The 24,371-nt window shown below is 46.0% G+C and overlaps 2 protein-coding genes across 10 annotated transcripts in view; one reads left to right on the top strand and one right to left on the bottom strand.

Annotated features, from left to right (window-relative positions):
* Positions 1-14,967, bottom strand: part of LOC110542948 (uncharacterized) — a 26,838-nt gene extending 11,871 nt beyond the window's left edge. The window contains 6 exon segments of the mRNA XM_060366316.1: positions 1,399-1,463; positions 2,459-2,622; positions 6,867-8,577; positions 11,748-11,874; positions 13,620-13,681; positions 14,831-14,967. Coding sequence (XP_060222299.1) covers positions 1,399-1,463; positions 2,459-2,622; positions 6,867-8,577; positions 11,748-11,874; positions 13,620-13,634 — 2,082 coding nt within the window. The 5' untranslated portion in view covers positions 13,635-13,681; positions 14,831-14,967.
* On the top strand, positions 2,587-24,371 carry LOC110542946 (zinc finger protein 235-like). 9 transcript variants are annotated; one of them, XM_060366355.1, is made up of 5 exons: positions 15,052-15,186; positions 16,641-16,698; positions 19,202-19,328; positions 21,339-21,496; positions 22,195-24,371. In XM_060366355.1, exon 5 carries the CDS (start codon positions 22,278-22,280, stop codon positions 24,075-24,077), a length of 1,800 nt encoding a protein of 599 aa, XP_060222338.1. In that variant the 5' UTR covers positions 15,052-15,186; positions 16,641-16,698; positions 19,202-19,328; positions 21,339-21,496; positions 22,195-22,277; the 3' UTR covers positions 24,078-24,371. The 9 variants fall into 9 exon arrangements, with proteins under 9 accessions (XP_060222336.1, XP_060222333.1, XP_060222337.1 ...); XM_060366353.1 differs by lacking the exons at positions 15,052-15,186; positions 21,339-21,496 and adding an exon at positions 2,587-2,836 and having other exon boundaries at positions 16,641-16,686; XM_060366350.1 differs by lacking the exons at positions 15,052-15,186; positions 21,339-21,496 and adding an exon at positions 2,587-2,836.

Here is a 24,371-nt window from a genome sequence, read left to right as displayed (position 1 = left end):
TGGGCAGTACAGCTTGGGTGTACCTTCAGTCCGAGATTCAAAATGCTTTGAAACACAGTTCATGAGTGGTGACATCATTTAAAATGTTTTCTGTTGTGGAACATTATGGATTTCAGATTCATAATACTTTCTTAGTAAAGTCTATGCAAATATTCCCAAACCCAAAAATCCCCCAATTTGTGAAATGTTTGTGTGTCCAGAAGTATCCGGTGGATGGCACTCAAGTCTGAATCACTAATTTTGTCCTTAGTCCTGTCAAAATGTCACAGGCTGTACTGGCTGGTTTTATGTCAACTTGACACAAGCTAGAATTATCTAAAAGGAAGGAACCTCAGTTAAGAAAATCTCTCCTAAACTGGGTCAGGAGGTACAGGCATGAAGACCTCCAAGTTCAAGGCCAGCCTGCTCTACAGAGTAAGTTCAAAGAAAGCTAGGGATACATATAGAAATTGTCCTCAGGGTGGGTATAGAGAAAGAGAAAAGAAACCCTAATGAAGACTCGGGCCTTCAAGGACCTTCTGGAACAGACATGTAGCTCATTTAGTGTTCTCAGGAACACACCTCGGCCAGCAAGAGTGGCAGTGGGTCATGGGTGATAGCACAAGCACTGCAAACCTTAGGGACATCACTTCACACTTCAGGGCTCCAGCCTGATGAGTTGGGACAAATAACTTGTCAGTGCCTCGCTTTCCCCATCTGCTTAACAGTAGCTATATTGCAATGTCCCTGTAGGGGTTAAATGAGACCATAGAAAGGACCCAGGACACTGTTAGATATGCACCAAGGAGCCAATATATGTCCAGCAACACTGTCATCATTGTATTATGCTATTCATGGCCACACAGTGATCCATAAAGGCTGCATTTTATGTATCTGCATTTTAAATGCAGGAGGAGGGTGAGCAGTGTTCTGTACATGTGTGTACACATGTATGAATGCATTTAATGTATATATGTATATGAGGGGGCACATGCATGTAGAGGCTAGAGGACAACCGCTGGTGTCCTTCCTAGGGTGCTGCCACCTTTTCATGTTTTTGTTCTTGAGTCAGGGTCTTCCAGTGGCCTGCAACTTGCCCAGCAGGCTAGGATGGCTGCCAATGAGCACCAGGGCTCTGCCTCTCTCCAGAGTCCCAGAACAGCAGACCCCTCCCTCCAGTCCCCTTCCTCTATCTCAAAGTATGTTCACCCTTTTACACGTTCACATGTGCAATGTCCTCTGAGCACATGTCCCCTACTATCCTCTTTTCCCTCCTCCAACCAAACCTTTCTTCTCAGCCACACCCCCTCATGCTTTCATGCAGTTCAGTGTGGCTGCGCTGCACAGTGCTTGTCCAGCACGCAGGGGTCCTGTTTTCATTCCCTGGTGCTGGGGGAGAGGGGAAGCAAGGCGACTTACCTGTAACTTGGTCATGGTTCTTTCTCTTCTTCTCTTTGAGACAAGGCAGGGCTCTGGCAAGCAAGCTGGGGGAGGAAAGGCTTTCATGAGAGCTGTGCTGGGACAGTCAATGGGAAGTCACATGGCTTCCTCAGCTTTCCCATCAGCCCCAAGTACTGGCATTCCAAATCTGTGCACACAGACCTGGACTTTCTACCTACTTCCTATTAACTGGCAGAGTAAGCCTCCAGGTTACCAAGTCATCCATGCCTCAGCTCACTCATGGCAGATGGTTAGGAAAGCCCGTATTCTCTATTTCCAGCAGCTTCTAGGTTGTGGGGTCCTGTCACCTTCACAAAGCTGCCTGTGTTGATGGGCTTTCCAGGAAGCCAATTTTAAGAGTCTTTGAACTCTCTGAAGAACACTCTGTCATAACTGACCACCACTCTCAGAAGGGTCTGGTAACTGTAATGTCTATCTAACTATAATTGTTTCAGTACAGGAGTGCAACTCCCGTCTCTCACTCTAAAAGGTTTAAATACTAGCAAACCTTGCTCCTCTGCAAGAGTCTCCACAAAGTCTCTGTATCCAACGTGCATGAGAATAATGACCAATAGAAACCTAAATCCGGCGCTGGAGATATGGCTCAGAGGTTAAGAACACTTGGCTGTTTTTAAACACTTGGCTGTTTTTCCAAAGGTCCTAAGTTCAATTCCTAACAACCACATGGTGGCTCACAACCATCTATAGTGGGATCTAGTGCTCTCTTCTGGTGTGCAGGCACACATGTTGGCAGAATGCTGTATAAATAACAAATAAATAAATCTTAAAATAAACAAACAAAATCCTAAAGCCCCTGTGAGAAGACTCTTCGGGTTAAAATTATTCTCGCTGAGCCGGACGCCCTAAGTTCCAGTCTCTGCACACCAGAGGGTTGGAAGGAGAGACCCTAATCCCACAGCTTGTCTTCTGACTTCCCCCATACACAAGGTGAGGCACGCTCCCCTCTCTAAGTAAGCAAAAGAAAAAAGAAAAATAAAACAAAACAAAACAAAAACATTTAAAAACCGGAGTTACATACCACTTAAGGCTTCAGGACACTCGACTCCTCCCCACAGCAACTCCGCCAAGGAAGCTAGCGCCGAAACTACAATTCCCAGCATGCGTCGGCAGAAGGGAGCTCGCCGAAAGTACAATTCCCAGAATCCCTCAGCGGACGGGAACCACTCTCGCGTCCCTCCGATACTACAATCCCCAGAACGCTAAAGAGTCGCTACAGAAGCACCGCAGGTGACCTCGCAGCGCTTGAGTAAACGCGACCTCGGTTACCTCTGGCACCTGAACTACAATTCCCAGAAGCACGCAGCGGACCCGAACCCTGCTGGCGCCCCTCCGTGACGACATTGCACAGAACCCGGAAGAGTCGCTAATACTTCCGAGCTGCTTTAACTTCACCGAGGTCAGTGGAAATCCGTTTTGGGAGCTCTCACTTCTCGGTTGCTTTTCGGTTTGTTCTTTTGTGGAATGCCATGAAAGACAACTAAGGATATTTTGTTGCTTTGTTCTTTTGAGAGACAAAGTCTCTCTGTCTAGCCAGGGAGATCTTAGAACTCACTCTGTTGGTCGGGCTGGCCTGGAACTCACAGAGATCCCCCTGCCACTGCCTCAGGAATGCTGTAATTAAAGGTGTGAACCCTACCTGTGCTTTGGTAATTCTTTCCGGTGTGTGCCTTGTCTGTGGTTTGGCTTGAGTATTTTCTATCATGATGTCTTCCAGTTCATTCGTTTTCCATTGCCAGTATATTGTTAGGCCACTTAGTTATCATTTTAGGTTTAGTTGTTGTTGTTTTGGGTGTTGTAATGTTTAGCTCTGTCATTTTCATCAAGATTCTGACCTCCCATCTACAGTCACAGAGAGTTATTCTCTTCCTAAAACTCACACTTTAAATTACAACCTGCCTGAAGCCAGTGGAAATCAAGGAAGAATTTTTTTCTTCTTAGATTTAATTTTCATGGAGTGCCTTCAGAGTCCAGAAAAGGGTGTAAGGTCCTGGAACTGGACTAAAAAGGGGGTTGTGAGTGGGCACTGGGAACCCAACCTGGTTCCTCTGCTAGGGCAGCAAGAGCTCTTAGAGTCATCTCTCCAGTCCTAAGAATGTTCTTTTCGGGGTGATGTTGGCATTGGACCCAGGGCCTTTTAAATGTTACAGACAAACTCTACTCTGAGCCATGCCCTGAGTCCGTCCCTGGTGGATTGTAAGAAAGGACTCTACCATTGAGTCCTGATCCCCGCTCAAGGATGTGTTTGTTCCTAACCTGTGAGCTCTGTTTTATTTCATAAATCCAGTGGACCAGCCATGATGGCGCATGCCTTTGATCCCAACATTCAGGAGGCGGAGGCAGGTATATCTGTGATTTTCAGTCAACTTCGTTTAAATAGCAACCCAACAGAGCGAGCTTCCAAAAGCAATTTTCACTGACCTCCAGTTATTTAAAACAGCCTGGGACTGAAATTGTTCTGGGGAATGTAGATCCGGAAGGGAACAAGAACGGGGCGCGTCCCCGAAGCATTCTGGGAGTTGTAGTTCGGGTGCCACCGGCTGCCTAAGTGGTCCCGACTTCCGCTCCTGGGAAGAGCGGGATCCTGGCAATGGTTATGATGTGGTGAGATGCCACAGCGTCCCTCGGTCCTTCACACAAACTTGAGACATTGGATGCAAATGCAGTGTCTGGATTGAAAAGAAATGGGGGTAGGGAAATCAGCATTTGAATGAACAAGGGTAAAGCATTCAAACACGAGTCTATGGCAGCCAAACCTATTTAAACCACAATAACCAAGCTTTTCATCCGTGCCTTAAGAAAGGATGGCATGACCAGTCCTGAGGATTTAGTATTGGCTATGCAGAGCTGAATGTCTGGCTGGAGACATTTTCATGTCCCAGCCAGTCTCAGAGCTGTTCCCTTGCAGAGGGATCAACAATATGTGTCACTGTTGTTGGTCTTCTTGATTTCTTTCTTATCTGCAGCCAAGATCTTCAGGGGGTGTTCCCTGGTCAAATTTTATTTTTATATATTTTGATAGAATCCAGTTTGTTTTTTTTCTTGTTGTTGAAACAGAAACAAAACCCTTCTGCAGGGAAAACATAATTCCTGTCTTCCATTCTGATATTAGGACATTAATACGCACAGGCTGACCTAATTAGTTCAGTGTTTTTTTATAACCCAATATCTCTCAACAGCTGTTGTCTTTGCTCACTAGCATTTAAAAAATTAAAGTTAATAAAGGATTACATAACCTATGAGTCTGTTACCCCTTTCTGTTTAAGCATCTGTTTTAAAGTATAATTAGATCTGTCTATAACTGCTTGCCGTGAAGGATTGTGTGGTACACCCATAAAATGATTTGTATTATATGCAAAAAATGCTTCATATTCCTAGAGACATATACTGGAGCACTGTCATTTTTAATTTGTACAAGAACTCCCATATTTGCCGTAACTTCCAAGAAATGTCTAATTACAGAATCAGGGTTTTAGAACTCAAAGCAGTTGCCCACTGAAATACTGAGTATGTGTTTATGTTATGGTGCCCATATTTGAATCTTTCAAACTTTGAAAGGAAACATATCCCATTTACCAAATTTCATTTCTTTGTGTAAACTTCCGGGTTACTCCCTGCAAATAATGGGGTTTGGCTATATGCTACACCCACGTCAGTGTCGCCATAGTAGCATAAGCTACAGGGCGGGGGATATGATTTCTCCAGAAATAAGCCCCCTGGAAGGTCCCTGGCAAATTCATCCCACTTGGAAAAGAGACGTGTTCTGAGATTTCTATGCTTTAGTTGTGGCTCTGGGGCTGGAATAATTAATTTTTCGATCTTTCTCTGTGACACCTAAAACAGCACAACTAACTTTATAAAGAAATTTATTATTAGTACATTGTTAAAGGCTTTAATAAAAATAATAAGTTTAAGAAAGTAATGAATTAGAGTTAGTATTAATAGGCATTAAGAATAGTAAAATAATAATAGGCTCCTTCTTAAGAAATAATAGCATGAGAGGTGCAGCTGGCGGGAGTTTCTCCCTCCCTTCAGTACCTTGTTCCTAAAAAAGATCATAAATCTTGGGCTGGACATATGGGAGGAGGGTTAACAAAGGTGTAGTTAGATTTTGATATAGAGAGGGACTTTGGCAGGCATTTGACTTAGCTCCTGAGTTTCCTCTTCATTGGTTAGCAATAATAAAACTATATTTGAGGTTTCTTTTCCTTTGTTTGCTCTGATCAAAAAGTTTTTAGGCCAAGATTACTTGTGGGTACTGCTTTATGTTTGACTGCATTTTGAGTTAAAATGTAAACTTTGTATTCTTGGTAAAAGTCTGAATGTTCTGGGAAGTATGCCAATTTTAAGGTGCCTTTTGTGAAATCATTATAAAAATACTAACTTGATTTCAGTAAAGTTGCAGCAGAGTCAAAACCATCAAGGTGTCTCTGTCTGTCAATTCTTTGCCGAAACCATGTGTCTTCCTGTCCAAAGCCTTGTTCTCCCGCGGACGACGGGAGCCCAACTGGGCTGGTCCGTGGCAGCTATATAAAGAACAAGCAGGATATTTTCTTATCATTTCTTTGGCTTGTTGTAAAAAAAAAAAAAAAAAGAGAGAGAGAGAGAAATCCGTTCCTTTTAAACTTTTGCAGTTAACATGGTATTTCTTATGAAATTCTGAAGTTTCTGGCTTACCATGTGCTAAAGGGTTTGGTAATCCCTAAAGGGTTACCTGTATGGGATCTGACATGTTATATACAACGGGTGACTTGCATTTCTGATCACTTGTAGTTGAGTAGAATTTTGAATCATCCTGAATAACTTCAGCAGTTTCTATATGCAAAGTAACTTTAAGCATATTGATGGTAACTAACTATGAGATTCAGGAAATGATAATGTAAGAATGGAAGATAACTCTTGATTTTTGAACTGATGCATGTGGACTTTGATTTACTTTTTCTGATTTATACCCAGCCATTCCTGACTTATTTGCATCATTATACAATGTGCTTCAGAAATTGGGTGTTCTCACTAGATGGAGAATTCAATTAACTCTTTATAAACTGAACTCACTTATTCTTGTAATACTTGTTAACTGTCCCTAAACAGTTCCTACAAGCTCTTTGCCAGTTTTCACTGGTTACCCATGACATAATCTCAGCATTAGTGTGAAGCACTATTTCTGTTGGCTCTGTTCCTAACAATTAATTTTTCCTTTTATAATAAAATCAGAAACCATGTCTACATAAGTCTTTTTTTATTTCATTTGTCTGATAAGAAGATCCACTCTAAAAAACCATCACTCCTTCCCATAATGAACCCACTAGGAGAATGAGTTGAGGACAAAATAACTAAAGTACAGTCCCCTGTGAAGTCTCCCGAAGCCTCTGGGTCTGGGGAGCTTTTAACAATCAGCAGCATGAAGCCCACCTGACAGCAGAACCTAGAGATTCCCTGCAGTGTGGACCCTCTGGTGTGTGTGGAAGCGTGAGGCATGACAGAAGCCCTTCCCACACTGCTGACATGTGTAAGGTTTCTCTCCTGTGTGGACCCTCTGGTGGGTGTAGAAGTTTGAGGACTGAATGAAGCCCTTCCCACAATGCTGACACACATAGGGCTTTTCTCCTGTGTGGACCCTCTGGTGCTTGTGGAAGTGTGAAACCTGTCTGAAGCCCTTTCCACACTGCTGACATGTGTAGGGTTTCTCTCCTGTGTGGATCCTCTGGTGTGTGTGTAAGGATGAGGCATGACGAAAGCCTTTCTCACACTGCTGACATGTGTAGGGTTTCTCTCCTGTGTGGACCCTCTGGTGAGAGTGGAAGTGTGAGGCCCGACTGAAGCCCTTCCCACACTGCTGACACACATAGGGCTTCTCTCCTGTGTGGACCCTCTGGTGCATGTGGAAGTGTGAGGCATAACCGAAGCCCTTCCCACACTGCTGACATGTGTAGGGCTTCTCTCCTGTGTGGTCCCTCTGGTGCCTCTGGAAGGATGAGGCCTGACTGAAGCCCTTCCCACACTGTGGACATGTATAGGGTCTCTCCCCAGTGTGGTCCCTCTGGTGCCTGTGGAAGTTTGAGGCATGACGGAAGATCTTCCCACACTGCTGGCATGTGTAGGGCTTCTCTCCTGTGTGGACTCTCTGGTGAGCACTAAGCAGCTTGCTCCATCTGAATTCCTTCCCACACTCCTCACACTTGAATGGCTTCTCCCCAGTGTGGATTCTCTGATGGACTTGGAGACTGTACCTCCGGGTGAAGTCTTTCCCACAGGTGTTGCATTTGTAGGACTTCTCGTGGGTATGTTCACTCTGATGGGCCTGGAGGTGTGAGGCCTGGCTGAACTGTGCCTGGCACACGTTCCATGTGAAGGGTTTCTCCCCTGTGTGCACTCTCTGGTGAGTCTGAAGACTTGAGCTCTGACTGAATCCCTTGCCACACTCGTGACACCAGTAGCGCTTTTTACCTGGATGAGCACTTTGTTGAATGGAGACACTGGAGCTTTGCCTGATGTCCTCCTGTGTCCTAGGTTCAGGGAACTCCTTTCCTAAGAGGACCTGCTGATGGAGCTCTAAACTGAGGCTGTCAATTATGGTTTCTGGGCCCTTGCTGCTCTGGCAGGCCTTCTGTTGTGTGCACACACTACGTTGGGTGACGGGTGACATGGGAAAGATGACTTTACCATAGTCACCGCTCCTGTGAGCTTTGTCTCTTTGATGCAGTACATTATTGTCGTATTGGGAAATGCAACTCAGAATGTCAATACCCTGACCAAACAACCGTGGCTTTTTTTTCACCAGAGTCTGTGGACAGTGTTTCCAACTGTTCTGTCTCTCCCTAAAATGTGTTTTACTCCAAGAATTCTGAGCTCTCCCAGACAGAAATTCCTGATTTTCTGTCCTGCTGGAATGGTCGCTTGTGAGACTTTCAAGACAGCCATCATTCTCGGAGGTCTGAGAAGGCTCTCCTCCCCCATGGAAGGAGCGGCAGCACTCTAGGAAGTGAGACACCATTCTTTGGGTATTTATGGCAGCTTCTGAAGCACTGACCAGTGTGTTGACACTGTGGCTTGTCATTGGCCAGCATGGAGGCCACCCCAGTGAAGGGCACCTCAATCCTGTTACATGAAAAGTCTCCATCTTGTTTGGAGTCTGGCCTCCTGAAAGAATAGAGAGTAGAAGGTGGTATTAGGAACGATGGGAACATTGAGGGTCCAAGTCCTGGTTTTTCTCTCTGGAAACGTTAACTAGAGGCCAGCATCAAAGATGAACTTCCAAGTGCTCTGAGGAACAAAGATCTACAACAAGGAGAGCACACACTCAAGAGCAACCCATGTTTGACCACGCTGGGAAATCGTGAGTGAGTGCAGGAGCCAAGGCTCACGGTCAACTAAACCTGCTGCTGAGTCTTGCTGTGCCCGTGTGTAGCTGTGCAGATGGATATCAAGGAAGAAAGCACTTTTTAGCATCTGGGCATTTTCACTTAAGGGATGGTATGGATGAAGTACACGTGGGTCTGACTCCTCCTTGGGACTGGAGGAGCAGAGAAAACCAGACCTGCCTGGTCCTACCTGTCTGCAGGTGACAGGAAGAACATCTGGTTCACTTGACTCAAAGCTAAGGTGAGAGAGTGTGATGAGACAGTGCAAGAAGCATTGGAGAAAAAGAGAACAAGGAGTAAAGGGGATTGCTCAAACAGCAAAGGACCAGAAGCCGATATCCAACTCAAGGAAGCCACTGTGTTTGTGAGCACACATGTGCAGAAGAACTGGAATGACTTCAGCACACAAGCTTGCTTGGAAACTACGAAAAGAGAGCTAAAGCATTTAGATAGCAAGACTGAAAACATGCGTGCTGATTAGGAAAGTGTTAACTGGGAAAAAGAAAGAATGGAATGGCTCAAGTGAGTGAGTTTCCTTAAAACTCTTGCTCTCCAAACTAAGATCACCAGCCTCACACACACACACACAACACACACACACACACACACACAAAAAAAAAAAAAAAAAGAAAGAGGGGAAGGGGCTTAAAAAACAAGAGAGACCCCAGCTGCCAACCTAAAGCAGCAGATGTTCTGAAGAACAAAGCTTGTGATACTAACAGGTCCCCAAGGAAATGAAAAATGACCCGAGAATAAACAATTCTGGAAGCATCAAAGGTGAACTGAACACGGAAGCTGAAAATGGAAACTACTGAAGTAGAAGATCCACTGATCCTAAGATGCAGCTTGGTGGCTTGCACAGTGGGAATGGTTAATGTCAGTTTGAGAAGGAGGTAGGGAAATGGGGTTTGTGTCAGGAGAGGGATGCTCTTGTCAAGAACATGGAAGGCATTCAGGGGATAGAAGTCTTTGCAGCTGCACAAGGGCCATGGACTTTATGGAGCCTTTGCACAAAGTGTGTAAACACGCGGGATTTTAGTATATGTAACTCTAACCAAAATGAAATCTGGAGTAACGTGCCTGGTGGTGCTCAGACACCAGCAGAGGCAATGGCAAGATGTGGAGAGTGAGACACATGTAAAGCTGTCCCTCAGAGGATGGCCTGTGAGGACTCCTGAGTAATGGAATGCAGGGGGTGGGAGGGGGCATGGCACTCCACCAGGGAAAAGCAATCTGGCCAGACACAAGCAAGTGACAGCAGTTGAGTCATAAAGACAGAAGCAGGGGAAAAAATGGATGTCAGCAGAAATGGAGGATGAGACCCAAGAAGCTGGGGTACATGTGAGGCACAGTGGACCAACACTGCTTGGTGAGGCACGAGAGCCACAAATTTCTAGACAAGCCTGGGTTACACTGCAAGGCTTTATAACAACAACAAAAACTTGAAAACAACTTGATCTTACTGAGTGAAATGGGAGGCCAAGGGTCTGAGACAGAGAGTAGCACAATGGGAATCTAAGGTTGTGGGGGGAGGAAGCACCCCACACGAGAGCAGAAGCAGTGCTGGGGCATCTGCATGTACCTGTCTGGGCCAAGGACACAAGAAAGAGGCTCTGGAAACTCCCCACAGCTAAGGAAAGCCACTGAGGGCAGGCTGTGGCAGGGGCATGCCTGAATGGAAGACCAGAGACGCCATTATGTGAAGCTGTGAAGGTGAAACCTGGATTCCCCTGCAGACCCCAAGAGGTTAGAGATGCCATAGGCATGGGACACCTGGCCAGAAAAGCTGCTAATAGAGTGGAACCAGCCCAGGAGAAAGAAGTGTGTTACGGCCCACTAAGCTGAAAGGAGGGGGAGATCTGAAGAACGCTTTGGCATCAGACAGGGAGATGCAGAGTTTGGAGTTTGCTCTCCTGGTTTCGGTTCTTATTTGGGCTCAGTATTTCCTCATTGTGCTCCTTTCCTCCCTTTTAGAACCACATAGTCTGTGCCACTGCATGTTGGATTATGTGATCTGCTTTTTTATTTGGGTATTTCAGGGGGTTACAGTTAAGAGATTGCATGATTCTAAGATGAGGCTTTGAGCTTTGGACTTTTAAACAAGATTGACACTTAAACAAGACTTTTGTGGTTGGACTGAATGCATGTTGCATTCTGATCTGGCTACAAGCCTTTGAGGACCAGGGAGTAGAATGTGGTGGTTTGAATGAAAATGGGACCACAGGTTCATGTGTTTGAATGCTTGTTCCACAGAGTGTCAAAGCTTGACAGGGATCAGGAGGTGAGGCCTTGTTGGAGGAAGTATGTCACTGGGCTTGGGCTTTGCAGTTTCAAATACTCAAGCCAGGCAGGGTGGCTCTCTCTCTTCCTGCTGCCTTTAGACAGCGATATAGAACTCTCTGCTACCATGTCCTGCTGAATGCTGCCATGCTCCCCACTAAGATGATAGTGGACTAAACCACAGAAACAGTAAACAGGCCACAATTAAATGCCTTCTGTTATAAGATTTGCCATGGTCATGGGTTGACTAAAACACACACACAAGCATACATGCATGCAAGTATGAGTGCATGCATATACTCACAATCATAAACAAATGTTTAAAAATTATTTTAAAGCACAGCATGCATGTTTAAAATGCAGTTTTTAAAAAGGGAGGCTGTAGAGATGGTTCAGCGATTCAGAGCACTGGCTGCTCTTCCTGAGGACCCAGGTTGGGTGTGTCATACCCACATGCATGCTGGCTCACAACCACCTGTTACTTCAGGTCTATAGGATCTAATGCCCCTTTCTCACCTCTGTGGCCACCACAGACAAACATGCAGACAAAACACTCAAATATACATAAAATACAAACTAAATGAACCTAAAAGGAAAGCAGTGGAGTGTAACCAAGAAACCCAATGTGAGCTTCTGACACTGCCAAGGGACACAGAGTGCCATCCTCACCCACTGACAGAAGGTTCCTGAAGTTCTCCAGCATCACGTCATGGTACAGCTTCCTCTGCGCAGGATTCAGCAGCTCCAGCTCCTCCTCACTGAAGACCACGGCCACGTCCCCGAATGTCACAGCCTCCTGTGACAGCAAACACAGGCCACCTCAGTTTCTTACCCAATGCCAGGAGGACCTGAGCAACTGTTTACATAGTGCCTATTGTTTAGTTAGGGAGTCTATTGCTGGGAAGAAACACCATGACCAAAAGGTTCTGACATTCTTCCACGATGAATAGCAATGTGGAAGGATAAGCCAAATAAACTCTTTCCTCCCCATGGTGTTTTGTGGCATCAACAGAAACCCAGACTAAAGCAGGCTGTCGTGGCGCACACATCTTTAATCCAAGGACTCAGGAGGCAGAGGACGGAGGATCTCTGAATTCATGACCAGCCTGATCCACAGGCTAAGTTCCAGGACAGCTAGGGCTATACAGGGAAACTCTGTCTTGGGGTGTGAGGAAGGAAAGAAAAAAGAAACCTATCTAAGACACAGGCCTCCTGGAACCTTCTGGAACAAACATACAGCTCTCATTCTGTGTTCTCAAGAATACACCTCGGCCGACAGCAGTGGCATTCAGGGTCATGGGAATGAGCACAGGCTCTGGAAACCTTAAAGACCTTGGTTGATGCTTCAGGGCTCTGGCCTGATGAGGTTGGGCAACATGTTCTCAGTGCCTCAGTTTCCATATTTTTTAACAATAACTCTATTACAATGTTCCTGAAGAGATTAAATGAGACCACAGAAAGGACCTAGGACACTGTTTGATATGCAGTAAGCAGCCAATGTATGTCCAACATTTTCATAATTTTTTGTATTATGCCACTCCAGGGAATACAGTGTTCAATAAAGGCTACTAGTGAAAGTTTCAGAAAAACTGTATTTTTAATCACTTACCAAAGGTTTTTCAAAGTGTCAGAATACAGAGAATCAGAGATACCTACTGCCTACAAATTAGCTGGGAAAATCGCCACTATTAGTAAAACGAGGATTTACTTCCTAGAACTGATTATACTGGGCAACTGGACAATTGGCTGAGCACCATGACAAACATACCCTTTTGTACTAGCATTCATGTTTCACTTTACTGAATCATGCCTCCTGGGTGCTCAGTGCAGTATAATAGATGCACTGAGTTTCCAGGCTGCTGTGGTGTCTCCATCAGAGCACAGGGCTCATCCCATTCCAGCTTGACTGTACATGTGTCTGTGTGTCTGTCTTTCCTTCATTCCTTCATCATCTGTTTTGGGTCACTCCCTGGAGGCAGCCAGACCCTCCCTGGTTACTCAGGATATGAATGCTCAGTATCCCTAATGCAGGAAAGGAGGGTGAGCAGTGTTCTGTACATGTGTGTACACATTTATGCATACATGTAATGTACATATGTACATGAGGGTGCACATGCATGTAGAGGCTAGAGGACAACCGCTGGTGTCCTTCCTAGGGTGCTGCCACCTTTTCGTGTTTTTGTTCTTGAGTCAGGGTCCTCCAATGGCCTGCAACTTGCCCAGCAGGCTAGGATGGCTGCCAATGAGCACCAGGGCTCTGCCTCTCTCCAGAGTCCCAGAACAGCAGACCCCTCCCTCCAGTCCCCTTCCTCTATCTCAAAGTATGTTCACCCTTTTACACGTTCACATGTGCAATGTCCTCTGAGCACACGTCCCCCACTATCCTCTTTTCCCTCCTCCAACCAAACCTTTCTTCTCAGCCACACCCCTCATGCTTTCATACAGTTCAGTTTGGCTCTGCTGCACAGTGCTTGTCCAGCATGCAGGGGTCCTGTTTTCATTCCCTCGTGCTGGGGGGAGAGGGGAAGCAAGGTTACTTACCTGTAACTTAGTCATGGTTCTTTCTCTTCTCTTTGAGACAAGGCAGGGCTCTGGCAAGCAAGCTGGGGGAGGAAAGGCTTTCATGAGAGCTGTGCTGGGACAGTCAACCACATGGCTTCCTCAGCTTTCCCATCAGCCCCAAGTACTGGCATTCCAAATCTGTGCACACAGACCTGGATTTTCTACCTACTTCCTATGTACTGGCAGAGTAAGCCTCCAGGTTACCAAGTTATCCATGCCTCAGCTCACTCATGGCAGATGGTTAGGAAAACCCGTATTCTCTATTTCCAGCAACTTGCAGGTTGTGGGGTGCCCCAGGAAAACAAATTTTAAGAATCTCTGAACTCTCTGAAGAATGCTGTGTCATGACTGACCACTCCCTCAGAAGGGTCTGGTAACTTTAACGGATATCTTCCATATAATAGTTTCCATACAAAGAAGTAAAACCCCGTTTCTCGCTCTAAAAGGTTTAAATACTAGTAAACTTTGCTCCTCTGAAAAAGCTTACATAAAGTCTCTTTCTCATGTGCATGAAGATAATGACTAATAAAAACCTAAACCCGGTGCAGGAGAGATGGCTCAGATGTTAAGAACACTGGCCACTGACTATTCTCCCAAAGGTCCTAATTCAGTTCCCAACAACCACATAGTGGCTCATAACCATCTCTCCTGAGATCTAGTGCTCTCTTCTGGTGTGCAGGCACACATGCCGGCAGAATGCTGTATAAATAATAAATAAATCTGAAAATAAACAAACAAAACCCTAATCTGTAAGGAAACGGGAGTTTGGCCCTGCGAGATGGCTCTGCGGGTGAAAACGACTTTCGCTGAGCCTGACCGCCTGAGTTTCGGTCTCGGCACACCACATGGTGGAAGGTTCTTTTCTGACTTCCCCCATACACAAGCTGTGGCAAGAACCCCTCTAAGTAAGTAAATGAATGCAAAAAGAAAAAAAAAATCACATTTAAAAACCAGAGTTGCATATTACTTAGGGCTTCGGGACACTGGCCCTCTGTCCTCCCAGCAATTACGCCAGGCTCCAGGCGAAGCTGGCGCCGAAACAACAATTCTCAGAATGACTCAGCGGAAAAGACCTCCGCAGCCGATCTCGCTGAAAGTACAATTCCCAGAAGCCCTCAGGGAACCGAACAACTCCGGGACTGTATTTCCGAGAACACTGAAGAGTTATCGCTCAAAGTTCCAGCTCTTACCACCCCAAGATCACTGCAGGAACCTCGCAAGGCTTGAGCGGAATCGGCCTCGGTCACCGCAGCGCCGGAACTACAACTGCCAGAAGCCTCAGCGGAACCGAACAGCCCTGGTAACCCTCCGGGACGACATAGCCCAGAAAACTGAAGAGTCGCTGAAAGTTCCGAGCTCTTACCTCCCCAAAAGCACTGCCAGGAGCCTGCCAACCTTTGAGCAAAAGCGACCTCAGTCGCCGCTGGACTACAATTCCCAGAAGCCCTCAGCGGAACCGAACAGCTCTGGTGCCCTTCCGGGAGGACATTGTCCAGAACACTGAAGACTCCCTGAAAAAGTTCTGTGCTGCTTTAACTAGAGTGAGGTCTGTGGAAATCGCGTTTTGGGGGCTCCGTTTCTGGATTGCTTTTCCGTTTGTTCATTTCTGGAATCCCATGAAAGACAGCTATGGATACCCAATATATTGTTAGACTACTTAATTATTGTTTTAATTGTTTTGTTTTGTTTGGTATTGTTTGGTAATGTTTAGCTCTGTCATCCACAGCCACCGAGGGTTCTCTCCCTAAAACTCACACTTTAAATTGCAATCTGGCTAAAGCCAGTGAAAATCAAGGAAGAATTTTTTTCTTTTTAGATTTAGTTTTCCATAAAAGGGTGTAAGATCCTGTAACTGGACTTAACAGGTGGTTGTGAGCTAGTCATTGTGGGCACTGGGAATCCGACCTGGGTCCTCTGCCAGAGCAGCAAGAGCTCTTAGCTACTGAGCCTTCTCTTCAGTCCCAAGAATTTTCTTTTCGGGGTGATGTTGGCATTGAACCGAGGGTCTTTTGAATATTACAGATAAACTCTACTGCTGAGCCACGCCCTGTGTCCGTCACTGGTGGGTTGTAAGAAAGAACTCTACCATTGATCCCTGATCCCTGCTCAAGGATGAGTTCCTAACCTGTGAGCTTTGTCCATGAAAGAACAATAAAACCAGAGGACCAGCCAGCATGCCTTTGATCCCAGCATTGAGGAGGTGGAGGCAGGTTGATCTTTAATTTTTAGTATACTTCGGATACACAGCGACCCAAGAGAGCGAACTCCCAAAAAAGCGATTTCCACAGCAATAAAACACCGTGGGACTTATCGACTGTTAACGGCAGTGGGGAATGTAGATCTGGAGGGAAACCGGAGCTAGGCTCTTCCACTGAGGAAGTCTGGGAATTGTTTCGGCGCCAGCTTCCCCCTGGAACTCTGTGGTCATGCACAGAAGCAGTCACCTTTCCCCGTTATGCCATCTCGCAGGGCCAAACTCCCCTTTCCTTAGAGACAGTTTAGGCTTTTATTAGTCATTATCTTCATGCACGCGGAGAGGCTTTGTGGAGGCTTTTGCAGATGAGGAACTAGTTTACTAGTATTTAAACCTTTTAGAGAGAGAAATCGGCAGGTGAGGATTTAATGCTTATGGATGGAAACAATTATATGTAAGATGGCGACAATTAACAGACCCTGCTGAAGGTGTTGGTCAGTCGCCTCTCATCGCTCATCAGAGAGTTTGGAGCTTCTCAAAGATTTGAATTTCTGGGAAGCCAATCACCTCAGGCTGCTTTGTGTAGGTAAGAGCCCCCAGCACCCCTGAAGCTGGAGAGAATGTGGGCTTTACCTCCCTGGCAGTGAGCGAGGTGAGGCAAGGATGGCTTGGTTACCTGGAGGCTTACACTACCAGATAGCAAATCCAGGTCTATGGGCACAGACTTGGAATGCCAGTGCTTGGGACTGATAGAAAAACTGAGGTCTGTCCTAGCAATGCTCTCACGAAGGCCTTTCCTCCCCCAGCTTGCTTGCCAGAGCCCTGCCTTGTTTCAAATAGAAGAGAATAATGGTAAGGATGCAGGTAAGTAGAGTTTCTTCCTCTCTTTCCACAGGGTTAGGAATAGCAAACAGGATCTCTGCACGGTGGGCAAGCAGCAGAGTCACAATGAACTGCATGAAAGAATGAAGGGATATTGCCGAGAAGAAAGGTTTGATTGGAGGACAGATAAAGGAGGATGGTGGGAGATTTGTGCTCAGTGTACATAGCACATGTGAATGTGTGAAAGTTTAAATACATTTTGAAATAGAGAAATTGGGCTGGAGAGGCAATTCAAAGTTAAGAGTACTGGCTCATTTTGGTTCCTAGAACTCACACCTGATAGGTTACAGTGGGCTATAACTCCAAATCCAAAGAATCGCTTGCCCTCTTCTGACCTCCTAGGGCGTCTTCACACACATGGACACACAAACACAAGAGTGCTCAGTATTCATGAAGCATAAACACTAATGCATACACATTCATGACAAAAATCTTTAAGTTCACTGACATGTTAACAGTGATATCATTTCCCCCTGTTTGCCTAATTTTATTTTGCAAGTAAGTATGAGTCTTCCCTACTTGGGTGGTTTATGAATATTTTTCTCTTTCTTTCATTTTTTCTTGTTTTTAGTTTTTCAAGGATTTCTCTGTGTAGCCCCAACTGTTCTGGACTCTCTTTGTAGACCAGGCTGGCCTAGAACTCACAGAGATCTGCCTGCCTCTGCTTGTGGGGATTACAGGTGTGCATAACCATGCCCGACAGAAACTTTTTATGTTAAAATTTTGTGTTATTATTAATGTGTGAGGGCATTGGTTTTTAGCATGCCAAGACATCCACATAAACATCAGAGGACAGGTTTTGGAGTAGTTTTTTTTTTGTTCCTTCCACCTTCCACCTTGCTGAAGCAGGCTAGCACCTGAGGAAAGACACCAGAAGTTGTCCTCCAGCCTCTACATGCATGTGCACCCTCACGTACATAAGTACACTCACATGCATGCATACATGTGTGCAAGCATGCAAGGAACACGGGTCATTTTCCTTTCCTGCATTTGGCATCCTGAGCATTCACATCCTGAGTAACCAGGGAGGGTCTGGCTGCCACCATCTGCTTGGCTTCTGGGATTGTCTCAACTCTGGTGCTGAAGGAATGAAGAAAGGACAGACATAGAGACACATGTACAGTCAAGCTGAGATCGAATGAGCTGTGTGCTCTGATGTTGAAACTCCAGCAGCCTGGAGACTCAGCACTTTTATTATATCCAACTGGGCCCCCAGGAGTGCTCAGTATTCATGAAGCATAAACACTAATGCAAAAGGGTATATTTGACATGGTGCTCAGCCAAGTTCTCCCGCTGCCCATCACAATCTGTTCCAAGGAGGAAATATTTCTTTGACTCATAACAGTGGCAATTTTTCCAGCTAATTTGTAGGCAGTGAGTATCCCTGATTCCCTGTATTCTGGCCCAAACTGGACACTTGAAAATCTTGAGCAATTTGGTGATCAAAAATAGCAGTTCTTCTGAAACTTTTGCTTAATTAAGTTTTTGCTTTACTTTTATTGTGTGTATATTGACTGCGTATATACATGTCTATATGTATATATATATATATATATATTATATAGTGTTTATAGAATGCTGTGCCCATGGATAGTATAATGTTGATAATGATGATAGTTTTGTTGGACATACATTGGCTGCTTAATGCATTTCATACAGTGCCCTAGGTCCTTTCTGTGGTCTCATTTACTCCCTTAAGGAACATTATGATATGGTTAATATAATACGGATGCAGAAACTGGGGCACTGAGAAGTTCCCCCCAAGCTCATCAGGCCAGAGCCTTGAAGTGTGAACTGAGGTCCTTAAGGTTTGCAGAGCCTGTGCCCACACCCATGACCCTGAAGGCCACTGCTGTTGGCCGAGGTGTGTTCCTGAGTTCACAGAATTAGCTACATGTCTGTTCCAAAAGGTTCCCAAAGGCCTGCATCTTAGATAGGGTTTCTTGTTTTTTCTTCTCCCCCACTTCTTGCCCCGAGAAACACAATTTCTCTGTGTCAGCCCAGCAGTCCTAGAACCTACTCTGTGGAGCAGGCTGGCCTCGAACTCCAAGATCTTCCTTCCTCTGCCTCCTGAGTTTTGGGATTAAGGCCCTGTGCCACCATGGCCTGGCTTTGTTTGGTTTTCTACTGATGAAACAAAACACCATGCCAAAAAGCAGGTTGGGGAGGAAAGAAGTTTTGGCTTACACTTCCATGTTCATCGCTGAAGGAAGTCAGGACAGGAGTTAAAACAGAACAGGAGCCTGGAGGCAGGAGCTGATACAGAGGGCAAGGAGGGATGCTGCTTACTGGTTAGCTTCCATGGCTTTCTCATTCTGCTTTCTTATTGAACCCTGGACCATTGGCCCTGGAATGACCCTACCCATAATGGGCTGGGTCCTTCCCCATCAATCTCTAATTAAAACAGTAAGTCCTGTGTAAACATATGATCAGGTCCTAGTGGCATTGGATAAGAAACTGAGGTGGCCTGTGTTTGCTGTCACAGGAGACAGTGACGTTCAGGGACTTGGCCGTGGTCTTCAGTGAGGAGGAGCTGGAGCTGCTGGATGCTGCCCAGAGGAAGCTGTACCATGACGTGATGCTGGAGAACTTCAGGAACCTTCTGTCAGTGGGTGAGAATGTTGCGCTGTGTCCCTTGGCAATATCAGAAATTTAGACCTGAGGTGTTAGTTACACTCCACTGCTTTCCTTTTAGGTTTACTTATTTTGTATTTTATGTGTATTTGAGTCTTTTGTCTGCATGTACATCTGTGTATCACATACATTGGCGGTGCCCACAGAGGCCAAAAGAGGACATCAGATCCCCTGGAACTGGATTAAGAGATGTGTGTGAGTCACCATGCAGGTGCCGTACTCCCAGCCTGGGTCCTCAGGAAGTGCAGCCACTGCTCTGAATTGTTCAGCCATCTCTCCATCTTCCACCTCATTTTTTAAAACTGCGTTTTACAGAGACACTTTCCTTTTAATAAACTTTTTAAATATTTGTGTGTGTGTGAGAGAGAGAGAGAGAGAGTCAATGACATGACCATAGCATCTCTTATGAAGGAAAGCATTTAATTGTGGCTTGGTTTACTGTTTCTGAGGTTTAGTCCATTCTCATCATGGTCAGTCACATAGCAGTGTGCAGGCAGACATGGTAGCAGCGAGTTCTATATCCATCTGAAGGCAGCAGGAAGAGAGAGACACTAGGTCTGGCTTGAGTATTTGAAACTCTAAAGCCATCTCCAGTGACACACTTCCTCCAACAAGGCCTCACCTTCTGATCCCTTTCAGGGGTCATCACTCCCTCTTTACCAAGCATTCAAACACATGAGCCTGTGGCAGCCATTCTCATTCAAACCAGCACAGGCTTGTAGCTAGATCAGAATGCAACATGACAAAAGTCCCCATGGTCTTAATCACAGGCTCAACCCTGTTTAAAAGTCCAAAGCTCACTCAAATCCTCTTCTGAGACTTATGCAATCTCTTAACTGTAACCCCCTGAAATATCCAAATCAAAAAGCAGATCACATAATCCAACATGCAATGGCACAGACTATGTGGTTCTAAAAGGGAGGAAAGGAGCACAGTGAGGAAATACTGAGCCAAAACAAGAACCGAAACCAGGAGAGCAAACTCCAAACTCTGCATCTCCCTGTCTGATTTCAAAGTGCTCTCTACTTCCTTTCAGCTTAGTGGGCTGTAACACACTTCTTTCTCCTGGGCTGGGTCCACTCTCTATTAACAGCTTTTCTGGCCAAGTGTCCCATGCCTGTGGCATATCTTACCCCTTGGGGTCTCCTGAGCAATCCATGCTTCACCTTTACAACTTTACACAATGGCCTCTCTGGCCTCCCTGTAGGAACAACCATTGTGGTCCTCTCCCTGCCTTGGGGCTGCTTCCTAACAGGCCATGAAGTCAGGAGAGACAAGTAACAAGTGAGCCTTGAATGGCTGGGGAGAACCGTGAAGGGATTGCACACCCTGGGAACAGTTGATGCCCAGTCCAAGTTTAATATCAGACAACACATTATGTATAATTCTTATATATAATCCCCAGTGGAGTGGTTGGGGTCTCCAATAATAGGAACACATAAATTGGTTGAAAGGAGGCACTTCAAGGATGCTTGATTTGCATTATGCAGCATGATCCTATCATAAGGGTAGACTGTCAGTGCTTAATTAACGTATAGATGAGGGAGGGGGAGCTAGCAGGGAGCTGTGTCGAAGGCCATATATCTGGTGTGGCTAGGGGTATCTAAAGGCACTCTCCAGATGAAGTCAGGTAGAGAGCAGGGGACCCCGCTGAGGGGAGGGAGTTCTGCTTTTAGTGTATCTGGTCCAGACAAAACCACAACCTCAACCAGCATTTCTGTCCCTACCCACAACCCATTTCCTCAACATCTTTCTCTTACTGACATTAAGCATTCCCACTGTGTCATGCAAGCCACTGAGCCACATCTCAGGATCACTGCATCTTCCACATCAGTTGTTTCCATTTTCAGCTTCAGAAGTTGTTTGGTTCACCTTTGTTGTTTGCTGTCCTGATAGTTTGTTCTTGGGTCGTTTTCTTGTTTCCTTGGGGGACTTCCTGTCAGACAGTGTTGCAGCCTTTGTTCTTCAGGACATCTCTACTGCTTTAGGTTGGCAGGTGAGATCTACCTTTTTTGGGAGGTCCCTTCCCCTGCTTCTTTGAGAGCCTGGCAAACTTAGTTTGGAGAGCATGCCTGTGAAGGAAATCCAATCCCTCCTGCACTTGAAATCTGCCGTTTTCCCAGAGGAGCCCTTCCCTAATCAGCAGGTGTGTTTTGAATCTTGCCATGTAAATGCTTTATTTCTCTTGTAGTTTTCCAAGGGAGCTTGTGTGCTGAAATTATTCCAGTCTCCTCCTACACATGTGTGCACAGTGGCCTCCTTGAGATGGACATTGGCTTTTGGGCCTTTGCTGTTTCTTACAATCCCTGTATGCCTCATTTCTTTCTCTCAGCCTCTGAAGCTTCCTGCGCCTTCCCATTACACTCTGGCTTGTTAGATTCAAGTCAGTTGAATCAGAGCCTCTTCATGTCACCTGCAGACAGGTTAGGACCAGGCAGGTCTGGTTTTCTCTGCTCCTCCAGCCTCAGGGAGGAGTCAGACCCATGTGTACTTCAGCCCACAGTTGAGTGTATATCACTCAAGTAAAAATACCCAGATGCTGAAACGTGCTTCTTCCCAATATCCGTCTGCACAGCTACACAGAGGCTGCAAGGAATGTACTCAGCAGAGGCTGAAAGTCTACATTTAGCCTTCACTGCTGCGCTCACTCTAGATTTCCCACCATGGTCAAATGTGGCTTGCTTTTGAGCATTCTCTCTGTGTTGTAGATCTTTCTTCCTCCGAGCTCTTAGATGTTAAGTTTTGACACTGTTCTCTAGTTAATGTTTCCAGAGAGAAATGAAGACTTGGACCTTCAGTGTCCCCATCCTTGCTGATATCACCATCTCTTCTCTATTCTTTCAGGAGGCCAGACTCCAAACAAGGTGGAGACTCTTCATGCAATAGGATTAAGTTGCCTTTTACCAGGGTGGCTTCCATGCTGGCAAATGACAAGCCATGATGTCAACAAACTTGCCAGAATTCCAGAAGCTGTGATATACACTCAAGGAAAGGGTTCTCACTTTTTGGAGCAATGCCACTCCTCTTGCTATGGGGGAGCAGAAGAGCCTCCCCAGGCCTCTGAGGATGGCTGCTGTCTTGAGAGACTCACAAATGACCATTCCAGCATTGCTACAAATTTGGAATTTCTGTCTGTCAGAGCTCAGAGTTCTTGGAGGGAAACACATTTTAGAGAGAGACAGAACCATCAGAAACAACGTCCACAGACTCTGGTGAAAAACAAGCCACAGCGGTTGGCTTCGGGTGTTGACCTTCTGAGTTGCATTCCCCACCATGATAACAATATACTGCATCAAAGAGACAAAGCCCACAGGAGCGGTGACTATAGTAAAGTCATCTGTCCCAAGTCACCTCTCACCCAGCACAGTGTTTACACAGAAGGGAAGACCTACCAGTGCAGCGAGGGCCAAGAAGCCATCATTGACAGCCCCGGTTTAGAACTCCATCAGCAGGTACTGTTGGGAAAGAAGTTTTCTGTACATGGTGCACTTGAGGACACCAGGCATAGCTCCAGTGTCCCCATTCAACAAAATGCTCTTCCAGCAAAAACGTACTACTGGTGTCATGAGTGTGGCAAGGGCTTCAGTCAGAGGTCAAGTCTGAAGACTCACCAGAGGGTGCACACAGGGGAGAAACCCTACCTGTGTGACACCTGTGGGAAAGGCTTCATCCGTAGCTCAGATCTCAGCATCCACAGCCTATTTCACACTGGGGAGAAACCTTACAAGTGTGAGGTCTGTGGGAAGGGCTTCACAAAACGGAATATCCTTCAGAACCATGACCGAATTCACACAGGAGAGAAGCCGTATAAGTGTGGAGACTGTGGCAAATGCTTTACATTTAGTTCCAGCCTTTACAACCACCAGAGAGTCCACACTGGGGAAAAACCATACAAGTGTGACAAGTGTGGGAAGTGCTTCAGCTTTAGTTCCAATCTTGACAGCCATCAGCGGGTCCACACAGGAGAGAAGCCATATAAATGTGAAGAGTGTGGGAAGAGTTTCAGTTCCTTCTCATCCTTACAAAGACACCATGGGGTCCATCCAGGAGAGAAGCCCTTCTGCTGCAATGTGTGTGGGAAGGGCTTCACTCGGAACTCAGATTTTAAGGCCCACCAGACAGCTCACACTGAGGAAAAGCCATACAGATGTCATGTGCGTGGGAAATGCTTTACAGGCAGGCTTAATGCCCGCCAGAGAGTGCACACTGGAGAGAAACCCTATGTATGCAAGGAGTGTGGGAAAGGATTCTGTCATGCCTCATACCTCCAGGCCCACCAGAAGGTACACACAGGGGAGAAGCCATACGAATGTAACACGTGTGGGAAAGCCTTCAGCCAGAGGGGCAATCTCCAAAGCCATCAGAAAACTCACACTGGAGAGAAGCCATTCAAATGTGGGCACTGTGGGAAGCAATTCAGGTGGAGTGGTGGGCTTAGTGCTCACTGGAGGGTCCACACAGGAGAGAAGCCCTACACATGTCAGCAGTGTGGGAAGGGCTTCAGTCATGCCTCATCCTTCCTGAGGCACCAGAGGGTCCACACAGGAGAGAAACCCTATAAATGTCAGCAGTGTGGGAAGGGCTTTAGTCATGCCTCATCCTTCCACTCACACCAGAGGGTCCACACAGGAGAGAAACCCTATAAATGTCAGCAGTGTGGGAAGGGCTTTAGTCATGCCTCATCCTTCCACTCACACCAGAGGGTCCACACGAGAGAGAGGCCCTAAATCTACTGTATCTGCTGTAATTGCTTCAGTCAGAGATCACATCTCATCTACCAGCAGAGGGTCCACACTGCAGGGAATCTCTAGGTTTGTTCTACTGTGAGATGGGCTCCATGCTGCTGATTGTTAAACACTCCCCCCAAACCCATAAGCTTCAGGAGACTTCATAGGGGACTGTATCTTGGTTATTTTGCCTTCACCTCATTCTCCTACTGGGTTCATTATGCAAAGGGAAGATAGCATTTTAGAATAGATCTTAGCATACAAAGTAAAAACAAAATTAAAGAGTTATACACA

This window comes from Meriones unguiculatus, chromosome 14 (assembly GCF_030254825.1).
Source record: "Meriones unguiculatus strain TT.TT164.6M chromosome 14, Bangor_MerUng_6.1, whole genome shotgun sequence".
NCBI classification, from domain to species: Eukaryota; Metazoa; Chordata; class Mammalia; order Rodentia; family Muridae; genus Meriones; species Meriones unguiculatus.
The sequence above is the reverse complement of the archived record's forward strand: the minus strand, read 5'-3'. Positions and strand labels throughout refer to the sequence as shown.